General features: G+C 44.0%; 2 protein-coding genes across 2 annotated transcripts; one reads left to right on the forward strand and one right to left on the reverse strand.

Moving 5' to 3' along the window:
• The first annotated feature begins 324 nt into the window (after window positions 1-324).
• LOC101308660 lies at window positions 325-2,202 on the forward strand. Its single transcript, XM_004296052.1, has one exon. The coding sequence runs from the start codon at window positions 325-327 to the stop codon at window positions 2,200-2,202; it is 1,878 nt and encodes a 625-aa protein (XP_004296100.1).
• A 7,585-nt stretch (window positions 2,203-9,787) lies between these two features.
• On the reverse strand, window positions 9,788-12,642 carry LOC101308750 (cytochrome P450 734A1-like). The gene is made up of 5 exons (XM_004294805.1): window positions 12,213-12,642; window positions 11,438-11,664; window positions 11,089-11,336; window positions 10,616-10,970; window positions 9,788-10,488 (listed from the first exon to the last, which is right to left on the reverse strand). The coding sequence occupies exons 1-5, from the start codon at window positions 12,517-12,519 to the stop codon at window positions 10,063-10,065; spliced, it is 1,563 nt and encodes a 520-aa protein (XP_004294853.1). The 5' UTR covers window positions 12,520-12,642; the 3' UTR covers window positions 9,788-10,062.
• Between the last annotated feature and the right edge of the window lie 622 nt (window positions 12,643-13,264).

Here is a 13,264-nt window from a genome sequence, read left to right on the forward strand (position 1 = left end):
GATATCGAGTGGCATCGTAACACACAAGTTAGGGATCGAGAAGGGTTTCCCTCCCGTAAGGCAAAAGCGAAGGACGTATAAGCCAAAAAAGTATGAAGCAATGAAAGGCGAAGTGAAAAAATTGATGGACATCAGGTTCATAAGGGATGTTAGGTACCCCCGGTGGCTGGCCAATGTGGTCATGGTTCCAAAAAAGTCAACGGGACAATGGAGGATGTGGGTGGATTATTCGAACCTCAACAGGGCATGCCCAAAGGATAGCTTCCCGCTCCCGCGCATAGATCAGTTAGTGGACTCCACGTCCGGGTTTGAATTGATGACTTCATGGACGCTTACGCGGGTTACAACCAGATAAAGATGGATCCGGGGGACGAGGAGCACACAGCTTTCACAACAGACAGGGGGTTATATTGCTACAAGGTCATGGCCTTTGGATTGAAAAATGCAGGAGCAACCTACCAGCGGTTTATGAATGTCATGTTCGCCGAGTACCTTGGGAAAATAATGGAGGTATATGTCGATGACATGCTGGTCAAGAGTCTAATTGCCGAGGAGCATGTGGGGCATCTGAAGAAAGTATTCGAGGTAATACTGAGATACGGGATGAGGCTGAACCCTCAGAAATGCATATTCAGAGTGACCAAAGGGAAATTTTTGGGCCACATAATCAACAGGAGGGGAATAGAGGCCAACCCGGAAAAGATCCAAGCCATTTTGGATATGGAAAGGCCCACGAAAAGAAATGAAGTGCAGTCGTTGGCCGGGAAGATTGTCGCCTTCGTCCGGTTAGTATCGCGACTCACGGATAAGTGTGCCCCTTTCTTTCGGCTGTTGAAAGACCAGCGGTGTAAGGAGATAATATGGGGGCCCGAGCAGGAAGAAGCTTTCAAGCAGATAAAGGCATATCTCACGTCTGCGACAGTTTTGTCAAAATCGATCCCGGGCGAGATGCTTTACTTGTACATTGCGGCATCGCGAACGGCGGTTAGCTCGGTACTGATAAGAAAAGAGTCCAATATCGAGCATGCGATGTTTTACGCCGGGAATGGATTCACACCCGTAGAGAGTAGATACCCAGATGTTGAAAAATTAGCTTTGACGCTCATCGTGACCGCCAAAAGGCTCAGACACTACTTCCAGGCACACTCGATAACCCTTTATACCAACTATCCCCTGAGACAGATCATGCAAAAACCAGATATCAACGGGAGGCTGGTAAAGTGGGCGATTGACCTAGGAGAGTTTGATATCCACTATCGGCTGAGAATAGCAATCAAGGGCCAAACAGCAGCCGACTTTATATTCGAACTCATGCCCATGAAAATGATGGGGGAATCATCCGAGCTCACGCCCGTGAAAGTAGTGGGAGAGTCATCAGAGGTCGGTCGGGAGGAAAGTTATGCCAGGGCGGCCGCGAAAACACACAGTGAGGACCCACCAGCGCCACTTTGGAAGCTTTTTGTTGACGGCTCGGTGACGAGAAATAAAAGCGGGACGAGAATAATATTGGAGACTCCCGATGGATTCAAGCATGAGTATGCCTTGGAGTTTCAATTTAAGACATCCAACAATGCGGCAGAGTACGAAGCTTTGATTGGCGGATTGCAGCTCGCCGGAGATATAGGAGTGGAGAATGTGGAAGTGTTCAGTGATTCACAGCTTGTTGTAAATCAAGTCAACGGGAGCTTCATAGCTAAGGAGCCTCAGTTGAACTCTTACCAGGTACTATCCAAATTCTTCATGCATCGCTTCAAGTCGGCCTCCCTATCTCACATCCCGCGGAAGGAAAATAGTAATGAAGATGCTCTTGCTTGGCTGACTACCGGAGGGCCTGGAAAAGGAAGAAAGAAAGCAAGGATTGAGGTGTTAGGAAGCCCGAGCATAAGTAAAACCATCTCGGAGATCTTTATGGTCGAAGCGGGGCCCGGAGAGCCTACATGGATGAACCCCATAGTCGAGTTCATGAAGGAGGGTGTGCGCCCGGAGGACAAGCGGCAAGCACGAAAACTGCAATCGAGATGTGCGAAGTACACACGCATGAACGAGAAGCTATATCGTAGAGGTTACAGTTTTCCAAACCTAAAGTGCGTAACGGAAAAGGAAAGCGAGGCGATCATGGGGGAAATACACGAGGGAGTGTGCAGAAATCATTCTAGATCTTGGTCATTGGCACATAAGGCGCTTCGAACAGGGTTTTTCTAGCCTAACATGGGTGCCATGGCGGATAAGATGTTTGGAGGGTGCCATAAATGCCGCTTCTACGCTAACGAGACACATTCCCCTCCTATTGCTCTATCAATCCTACTGTCGCCCTGGCCTTTTGCACAATGGGGTTTGGACCTCATCGGGATACTGCCAACGGCACCAGGATGTAATAGTGGTCGTTGACTATTACACAAAATGGGTGGAGGCGGAGCCCTTGGGGAAGATAACCACCGAGTGTGTGAAGAATTTCCTGATGAAGAACATATATTGCAGATTCAGGGTCCCGAATACAATCGTCACGGACAATGGTACACAATTCAACAATAACTATCTGAATGAGCTCACGAAGGACATGGGCACCAAGATGGTCTTCGCGTTGGTGGCACACTCACAGACCAATGGTCAGATGGAGGCAGTGAACAAAATCATTAAAAAGCTTATGAAGTAGAAGTTAGACGACGCAAAGGGTCTGTGGGCACAGAAGCTGCCGGAGGTATTATGAGCAATTAGGACCACAGCAACAGAATCAACCAGAGAAACGTCTTTCAGCATGGCCTTTGGCACGGAGGCTGTCTTGCCAATTGAGACGTCAATACCGTCGGGAAGGGTTGAGAACTTTGATGCCACCACCAATAAGGAAGGCCTCCGGTTGAATATTGACCTCATCGAGGGAAGGAGGGAGAGAGCAGACTTGCATAGCCAAGTCTATAAGTAGAGAGTTGCACGTCATTACAATAGTAAAGTCAGGACCCGGACATTGAGACTGGGGGACTGGGTAATGAAGAAAATCATGACCAAGATGATGGCTTTGGATCCAACATGGGAAGGGCCATACGAGATAATTGAAGAGGTCAGCCTAGCAACTTTCTTTCTCCGAGATCAGAATGGGATAGTCACCATGCACCCTTGGAATAGCACCTGAAATTCTACCCAGTGTGAAAGGGGCCGAGACCCATCCTATCTTTGTAAAATGTACATTTATAAGTATTGCTGCCCCCGGGAGAACAACAAGTCCCGGAGGATGTCTTCATTCGTTTTGAAAGACTTAATGCAGGAATGGGGAAGTTGAATTCAAATTCCAATGATAGGCAATCCACCGGGAGGCATAAGTCAATAAAATCCCGAGTAATATCGAACAAGATAGGTAATCCACCAGGGGGCATAAGGTAATAAAATCCCGAGTAATATCAAAGGGGATAAGTAATCAACCGAGAGGCAAAACTTATTGAAATCCCCAGTAACACTGAGCGAGATAGGCATAATACAAATTATATATAACACAACAGATATAAGCAACAAAGATGGATAAGTCATAATATATCAAAACCCGGAATGCTGGGAGTATACCATCAATGGGTATTTACAAAAATCCCGGGATGTGTAATCACCGGGACAAGGCACAAGGCTAATGTCTTACAAAAGCAAAAGAAAAAGGAAAATTACAACTTATGCCTCCTGGCCGTCTTTTTCCTTGTCCTCGGACGACTCAGCCAGGTTGTCATTTCCATCAGCGCCCTTGTTAGCATTATTCTCGGACGGTTCACCTGCCAAGTCCTTTGCGCTATCACGCTCTTTCTCGGTAGCTGCCTTGGACTTCGCCTCCCTCTCTCTAGCCTCTCGGGAAGCGAGCAAATCGGCAGTCATCTTTGCCTTGTCCAAGTACCCAAGGCGGCTCCATTCACCAAACTTCTCGGTGATGCCACCCTCCCGAGCTGCCTTCAGCATGGCCTTCAGCTAGTCCGACTCCTTGAACTTGGTAATGGCAAACTCGCCTTGAGCGGGAATCTGACCCTGTAGATTAACTATTTGGTTGTCCCTCTCCTTCAGCTTGGACCGCAGCTTAGCGTTCTCCCGCTGAAGCGCGTCTATGTCACACTCCAAGGCGACCACCCTTACAGCTTTTCCCTATAACTCTTTGTTGTGGAGGCTGAGTTTGGCGAACTTGTCGGCCAGCAAGAGTTTCTTCCTCTCGGCTTTCAAGTCCTTCTCCATCTTCTTCTTCTCGGCCCCGAGATAGCTGATCTGGTCGCTCAGGCTGGCCAGGCGCTCTTTCATCTCATTGGAGTCCTCGCTGGCATCGATGGCATAGACAGCAAATAGGGTCTACAAAGAGAAAATAAATTAAATATAACATCCCGAACAGTAAATTGGCATTTGAAAGAAGAAGCTTACCTTCATCATGACCTCCCGGGCGTATTGCCGGTTCTGTTGAGGGGTATTAGACCCTACCCTGATCTGGTCCAGCTCTATTCCCTTCAGGTCGCCCATCATGCTGCAGACGAACCTTTCGTCGGCGCACCCATACTCATCCAGTATCTGCTGGATGGGGGTCTTCTTGATCTGGGGAAGAGCAGGAGCGAGAGCGCTCAAGGTCACCGGGTTGTCGGCCGAAGGACCTGTTGCTTTCTGTTTCTTCCGGGGTGGCGAGGCGCCGGACACGCTCAGGACAGTTAAAGTCACTTCCTTATCCCGCTGCGACTTTGACTTCTTAAACGACGATTTCTTCTTCTTCTCACCCAAGTTGACATTGATTACGTCACCAGTCCTTGTAGGCCGCTCTGTGTCAGAACTCGGCTTCCCGTATCCTTCATCGGGAATCTCTAGGAGCACAAGTGTCTTCGAAACTCGAGCGGTAGAGTCCTCCAGGTTCACTTCAATATGGGAAGTGGTCTTTCCAACCTCCAGGAAGGCACCCAGCAGGTCCAAGTCTGAATCCATGTCGTGCGGGTATGAGGGACGGGGTTTACGCTTGGGTACCTTAGATGCCAGCAAACGCAACATTCAGTAAAAAGAAAACAGAGAAAAACGCAAGTATGAAACAACAATTGAGAGACATTGTACCGGGAACCCCACCAGGCATTCGGCCGAGTTCACAGTGAACTAGCACACTGATCAAGTTGTACGAGATGCGATCCTCGTCCGAGGGCCATGCCGTAAATATCCGGGCAATCTGTTGCTTCTCGATCCCCGATAGCGAGAAGGACTGATCCCGGATATACCTAAACCGATTGGGCACCACGTGCGTTGGGCAGTTTCTTTGCCATCGACCGTCGGTAAGCATGACCTTTGAACGCCAGTTGTTATTGATGGACGTTGGAAGATCAGTAACGAGAGACATGTAATCCCGAGCGGAAAATGAAACACACCCGTTGCAGTTCTATTTCTTCGAGTACGAGAGGCGGTAGAGGGCTCGAAAGTCGTTGATCGTTAGCCATCCCATTTCGGACAAGTAGTACATGCAGCAAAGGGACAACAACTGACGCCATTGATTCGGGGGGATCTGCCCGGGAGCTAGCTGAAGCATGCTCAGCAACACGCACTGAGGGAGCGGGAGAGAGAAACCGTCCCTAAACATATTGTCGTGCACAACGACGAACCCATCTCTCGGACAGCACGCGAACTCGTCTTCGTAAAGCCCACGGAGGGTAACCTTTTGCGAGATGCCCCAATCTTCCCGAAACCGTTCTATCTCTGTCGGGGACATGCTGCTCTCAGGCTCGTCACACACGGTGTCGTCCTCTAAGATATATCGCTTAGCCGAGCTTGCGACGCTGGTCATCGGGACGCCATGGTAAACCCCGGCAGACCAATCGACATTCCGGGCGGGTACACCTGTGGGTAACTCTACAGGTTCACCCGGGCAGGATGGTTGACTGATGTACTCCTCCATCCTCTCGTCGTCATCCACTATTGTAATATCTCGTATACAATGTAAGTAATAGTGATTGAGTGTTCAATATGGTAAATAAAGAATAGAAAAAAAAAAAAAAAAGGAACAAGAGATGAACTGACCTGGAGGGTCTAGAAGGGTCGACCAGGAACCAACCTAAGTAAGAAATAAAAGGAAAGATGAGTGCTAGAGACTGGGGCAGAATTCCTGACCCGTTTCAGACGCTCAACAAGCCGCGGCTGCGGGAGAAGAGACGTTCCACGATCAGGCGTCTCTCATCTATGCACCTTCACCAATTCTTTGTTAGCTCTCATCTAGTCTATATTCATAGGTTGGGAGGTGAACCTCAGTACTCAAAACCCAGGAATTTAAGTTTCATAGATCTAATTCGACGAGAGCTGTGATCAATTTTTTTTTTCCTGAAATCGATCATTACGACCTCGGACTAGGTCAGGTAAGTATTGACTGTGGTGGATAAAATTGATTTCAATTGTTTCTTGATTTAGTTATGGGTCAAGGTGTTACAACTATCGGCCAAGAGGATGTGCTAGCCCCGCTTAAGTCAATCGTACTTCGGGAATCCATTTACCTTTGTATAACAAACCCTAAGATTTATTAGTATGCACTGCCGGGAGCAAGCACAAAATTCACAGTTTAACACAGCCTAAACCCAGAAAGCCCTAGAATCCCAAAATCCCTAGTTTTTACCCAACCATTACAAAAGCAGCACAACCCAGAGAAGCAAAAACAAAGGCCTACACAAAGTGCAGTAGAACAAAGAAAAAGCAGCACAAAAACTTACCAGATTTTCGACGCAGTAGCAACGCCGGAAACTCAGAGGTCCGGTAACACCTCGCAATCGTATGGATCGGTGGCGGCACAGCGGTAGGACGCGAAGCAGGCAGAGAAAGAAAGCGACCAAAGTGAGAAGCGCACAGAGAAACCAAAGAAAACAAGCAGAGCACAAAAAAAAAAAAACAATAGTGAAAACAGAGAGTGACCAGAGTGAGAATGAGTGAAGACGAAAAGGGGGAAGAGTTTATACCCAGAGACAATGAGAAGTCGCCTCAATCCATGAACCGAAGCATTAAAAAAACCAGTAAACGAAAACGAGGCACTCCTAGCGATCCGATCAAACCGCAAGATGAGGCCACATGGCTTAAATCGCCGTAGCTTCTTGAAGAAGGAAAGAATGAAGTGACGTGCATTAATTGTTTGGCAGTTATCCCCAGGAATATTGCGACATCTAGCGAACATGCATTTAATGCACCTGTCACAACAATGCACAAACTTCAAAGTACAAGACCCATCTCGGGTGAGAGTCACCGAGATCGTAAGACAAAATGCAAGACCCATCTCGGGTGAGAGTCACCGAGATCGTAAGACCAAGTGCAAAAACATCCTCCCTTTAAAAACGGAGCACGTGGCTTGATAAACCACAGACGGCGTTAACACCCTGTCACTCGAGTAGTAATACCGGATATGGAAAGGGCTCGCTACCCTTGTCCATAGAAAATGTAACACCCGTTCAACCCACATCATGAGTCCGGACTTGGGGGGACATGGGCGAGACCCATTTGAAATATACTGGTCTACGAGCTTATTTTAGCAAGTCCCCACTCAAGATGTGTCTTGAACGGGAAATTGAGGGGATTTGTAGTCGATTGTGCATGAAACAACCTCTCAAGCCAATAAACCAACAGGCATTCCACCACAACCGAGGCCGCCTCGAGGTTCCCGCCCAGAAGTAGGGTGGGCCGGGCCCATCCTTAGTGGTTACACTGGGCTTGGAATGACTGCATAAGGCATAGGGAAGTCTACACTTGAAACAGCAAACAAGGGTGGAAGTCCCACATCGGTTTTCAAGTAAAAAGAACCCACTCTGGGCCATAAATATGGCCCAGCCACCAGCTTGTCAGGTATCATTAACTATCTTAGTAATTACATTCTACCAGCAGATACTGACTTAGCCGTCAGAGGAGGAAATACCGGAAGCCCCCGGTCGTCCTTTTGTTTACAGGTCAGCGGGAAGATCGTCAGTCACCTACCAGACACTCCATCAGCTTCTGTAACCCTATCCGAAATTGTACAGAAACAATGTGGTATGGCGGTTTCAGACTAGCCAAAGTTGAGGTTGGACGGTTGTGGTCTGGCGGCGACGTTGGACGGTGCTGGGTTATGCTTTTTATTTCTGGATTTAGACTTGGATGATAGATTTGGTTTAAGATTGATGGTTTTGGTGGTATTTGGGGGCGGTGGCTGGGTTGGGATCGATCGAAACGAAAACAAAGAAACAAAAATGAAAAAATAAAATAAAATAAAACTAAAACGAAAAAAATAAATAATTGAAAATGAATAAAAAAAAGAAGAGAAAATGAATAATTAGAATGAAAGGAATTGAGTGGAAAAAGAAAAAGAAATCGAAAAGAAAAAGAAAAGTCTAAAATAATAGGAATAAAATCCGTTGCCTAAGCTCTTAGGAGACGAATCTATGTCCGTCCCTTAAGCTCTTAGGAGACGGAATTTCATATTTCGTCGCCTAATCACCTATATGACAACAGTTACCTAACGGAACTTAGGAGACGAATTTTCCATTTTAGGAGACGAAATCATTCCGTCTCCTAAGTGACTTTTTCCAGTAGTGAGTGTACCTCTTATTCGACCTCAGGTCCTCACCTCATGTGTTGGAAACACTTATTAGTCATTAGAGTCTTAACGTGTCTATTAATGTGATATAACTTGTTTAGTAGGTTTTGTGTAAGTGTACATCTTTGTAAAGAAACTATATATTGCCAATAAAATTTTGAAAAATCGACTATATGATGTAATATGTATAGTGGAATACGGTTATTGTACAAAAATCACATATTTTTGTTAACGTTTGGAGCTCGATCAATGCAGTTAACCTTAATTACTACGTGTATTCTCTCTCATGGGAGAGAGTCCTATCATCGAGAGGTAAACTTCTCCTAACTTTTACATGGGCTGTTACATCTCATCTACGTGAGAGTGTGTGTATGGAAGAGCCGACCGAGTTTTCAAAATTTTGATAAATTTAGTTATTATTTTCTACAAATTTCTATACTTTTTGATAATATATATATATATATTTTTTTACTATTTTCTGATTTAATCCCATCGTTTAATCCTGACCCTCACTTCCCTCATTTAATATGGACCATTGGTCCAAGCTATTTAAATGAAACATGCATGATAATGCGACGTGGATGACCGAATCAAAATATTACATATATTATTAGTTGCTCGATTCATTTTGCTACTAGAAGAATTTTTGATAATTGAGTCAAAGAATTAACCCATTCATTGTATTGAATTATTGACGGAGTACATGATGGAATGATCAAATTATTGATCACTAGATCATTGTAATGATATGTATAGTAATGCTCACGCGTACGCATGCTTGAAAATGGAGAAGAGAGAAAATCGATGGAACAATTTTCTGTTGTATTGAAGTAATGCAAAATTAATATTACAAGCAAGACTATTTATTATATATCTATTTGTTGATCACTGTTCATCTACAGTTTTACTGTTCATCTACAGTTTACTGTTCATCTACAGTTTACTGTTCATCTACAGTAAAAACAGTTTTGGGCTCAGGCCATGTTTTTTTTTTTTTTGCTGAAAAAAAAAAGTAGATTAGACTTCGCAGTTTGCACACTATCTAGAAATGATCCTCTAAAATTTGCTATGTTCTGTCACCGATGAAAATAATAGATTTGGAAAAGAGTGAAAAAAAGAATCGAGGAGAAAGAACATAAGAGATATACTCTTATTATTACTATGATAAGTGTTTTGTTGTTAAGTATTTTAAATTAAATCTATATAAATCTTGCACTTTGATACATTAGAAATGAGAAGAAAAGAAGAAAAATTATGAACATAAATCTCGCAAATCCCGCGGCAAAGCGAGGGTCATAATTCTAGTTTATACATAGTTAGGGAAAAACCTAACAATTATTACAACAAATCTGGAAAATTGCAGATCAGCAATGCTGAACAAGTATACTATAGACTCACACCTTGCTGACTTGCAAAGTAAAAAGTAAAAAGTACAAAAAAATGAACAAGTATACTATAGACTCCAAATCCGCTCTAAAGTTAAGAATACAAAGAAAGTATTTTCCAGCAAAAATCAAGCTCCTTCATGCAAAGGGAATTCCTCACAGCTTCTTCATCACAAGATCGACGCCTTTTTCTGCTTCTATAACCAGTTTTTGAGCAGGTTCGTGACTGTAATTCGGTGAAAGTTTGAATGAGAAGTTAGTGACTATGAGAGCTATGACAACCTTGAGTTCGAACATGGCCAAGTTCTGTCCAAGACACACTCGAGGTCCAACCCCAAACGGCATGTACAAGTAGGGAAGCTTGCAAGCTCCGGTGATCCCATTTGCAAATCGATCTGGCTTGAAATCGTACGCATCAGGTCCCCATATCTCTGGATCAGTGTGTATTGTCACCACACTGGTCCAAACATTGACACTCTTTGGAACATGAAAGTCTCCAAATTTCATGTCCTTGAATGCCTCCCTTGACATAATGGTAACCGGGGGGTAGAGCCTCAATGATTCATGAATCACCATAGTTAGCTGCAACCGTAAAAAAAAAAAAAGTATAATGTAACTAATTAGACGTACATGCATGTTTATTAGACAGTCTGACGTGCTATGTTGTCATGTTAACTACGTACATAATATCCTAGTTAAGTGTCGATACCTGTTTCATTTTGCGAAGCATATCAGCATCTGGAACGCGGCCTTGGCAGACTTGAAGGACCTCGGCTCTAACACGTTCTTGCCATTCTGGATTCGCAGCCAACAGCATGAGGCTCCATGTAGCAGAAGTAGCTGTGGTTTCATATCCAGCCAAGTATATGTTCTTGCAGTTATCCACAATGAATCTGTCTGTTGCCTCTTGACTAAGATCACTGGCTTTTGCACCCTCAAGAATCATTTGCAACAAGTCTTTCTCATGCCCAGCTGCATGTCTCTCCTTCACTAGTTGCAGTATCAATTTCGCAACGTCCTTTTCTAATGCCCATTCTTCCCTATTGCTCTTTGTAGGAATGTGTCTGCATCAAATTAATATGTCACGCACCAAATTATTTAGACCATATACAGTTGATATGTAATTCCAAATAGCATATTTTTCCACTAATTTGGACCAAGTTTTGACGAATCTTTAATTACCTAATTCCAGGCACTGCACTCACAAAGAGTTTCCTGCCCATGGCCTCCTGGAGTTGCCTTAGTTTATCAAATATCTGTACCCCTTTGGTATAGCTGCTCCCAAAACAAGCCCTCGAGATAACATCACCAGAGAAGCCACGTAAATCGTTGTCGATTTTTATGTCTGCGACTCCTTTGCCTGCCTCAATTTTACTGTTCCACAAGTTCACCAGAGTGTTCGAGGAGTCGGTAATTAAGTTGATCATTCCCTACAAAATTCAACACAATTACAAAAATTATCACATTTTCATGTCACAGTTCATTATTTACGAAGTTACCAATGAAACTATAAATTTTGCTCATTACTTGCCTTGACCTTCTCCATGTAAAGCTCAGGGGCCATGACCTTGCGCTGATGAGCCCACGAGGGGCCATTGGAGGTCAAAATACCTTGACCAAGCAAAGGACCACGCTCTTTGAATTGGTATGTGGGTTTACCTAAGTCCAAAGATGTGCAGGTCGTGATCTCCCTCACTGCTTCTGGTTTGATCACGTATAGGATTTGCGTGGTGCCAAGACCAAAGACAAAGACATCACCTGCACACAAGTTTCACACCATGTTAATTAGTAGAAACGCAAAGTCATCAGCTGGAGAAAGAAATACGAAACGTCTCTTCTTCTTGCCAAGACCTTCTTCTTTACAAGTTGTTCATAAACGTAAAACGTCATCGATTGAATAATTATCTCTCATAGAACAAGAATGACCCTAATTCACCTAAATAATGACCTTTATTACCAAAATGACAACATATTGTAATCATATTTGTAAATATAGGTATCGCAAACATGTATGTACACAAGACAATCAACTCTGAAAGTTCCAGTTTAAAATTTGAGGTGTCACTTTTGGTACATGCCAGAGACTTCATGTACTTCAAAGTTCAGACCAACAGCGCTTCTAGCAAAAGGACTTTGTAGAGAAGCACTGACAACAGACGTGTTCACGTATCTCCTATGACACCAGTGATGTTCATTTTTTTGGCAATGACACCAGTGATGTTCAGTTTTTTGGCAAGAGACGAATGTCATGTTCATGAAATGACAATTAAATAAGAACGATAAGCATGGTGTTTTGAGTACAATACCAAATTGCTTCCTCCACTTCTCAAAGAAGGGGAAGATAGTAGCACCCAAGTTGTGTGAGATTATTGGTGCTTCACTGCTCGGAGCCTTAGCAATGCCGTTGCTGCCGCGAGCCTTCTTTATCTCCGAGATATTCCCGAGAAGCAAAGCCTGAGGAGGTCCGGTGATGCCTTGTTTGGCCAGCAGGGATCTCAGCCTCTTCGGCTCCGCCACAAGCGCTTTATACAACCTCACCAGCAACGCCACGAACCCGATCAACGCCACCGTCGACGCCAACATTCTCACATCAAACCCGTGGAGGAGGTCCATAAGCAACACACAACTCGATCTTTAAACTTTAAGGAAGAGATGAATAATATATGGATCTGCTGCTAGCTAGGTGGATGTAGGTTTGGAGTGATGGTTAATTTACTTTATTAAGTTGTCGATGATGTTGAAGCTCGTTGAGAGTGGCGTATATAAAGGGGAAGGAGGGGGAGAGGTGTGCGGCATGTGCCTTGAGTGAACTACGCTAAATGACAGACGAGTCCCGTCATTCCGTCAAAGTATGAGTTTGCGGCTTCTGCATGAGTCTGTAAAACGCTTATATTGGTTTGTGTGTACGGGGTGATTAAAATTTTGGCATCTTAAGAATCAAAAACCTCATCGTAAGGAGCAGTACACGGTACTTCCCTATTTTGCAATCACGAATAATAGGTCATATTTCACATTAGGCATTACGTGAAGCAAACGACATAGCCAATAGATTAGCTCACATGCCTACTCTTAATAATCTAAATGTTATTTGGTTAGATGAGTCTCTTGTGATTATCCGGGATGTAGTTTAGTACATGAGGATTTGATTAATTTGTGTATTAACATTGCTAGTGTCCATGTATTATTTGGTTAGAGCGAAGTTTCGCTCTGAAAATAAAATATGAAGTTTATTGTTTAACACATTTTTCGGTCATATTTCTATATCTCCACCGTTCAGTTTATTGATACTAATGTATATATTATTCCTGTAAAAATTTCATTCAAATTAATGATCGTTTGGGTACCGAATTAGGTTAAA

Source organism: Fragaria vesca, linkage group LG3 (genome assembly GCF_000184155.1).
Source record: "Fragaria vesca subsp. vesca linkage group LG3, FraVesHawaii_1.0, whole genome shotgun sequence".
NCBI lineage: Eukaryota > Viridiplantae > Streptophyta > Magnoliopsida > Rosales > Rosaceae > Fragaria > Fragaria vesca.

Coding starts and splice junctions, on each gene's coding strand:
- LOC101308660 (XM_004296052.1), top strand. CDS start 325: ATGGACGCTTACGCGGGTTACAACCAGATAAAGATGGATCCGGGGGAC.
- LOC101308750 (XM_004294805.1), bottom strand. CDS start 12,519: ATGGACCTCCTCCACGGGTTTGATGTGAGAATGTTGGCGTCGACGGTG. Junction 11,665..12,212: donor GAAGTGGAGGAAGCAATTTG/GTATTGTACTCA, acceptor ACTTGTGTGCAG/GTGATGTCTTTGTCTTTGGT. Junction 11,337..11,437: donor TTTACATGGAGAAGGTCAAG/GCAAGTAATGAG, acceptor TGAATTTTGTAG/GGAATGATCAACTTAATTAC.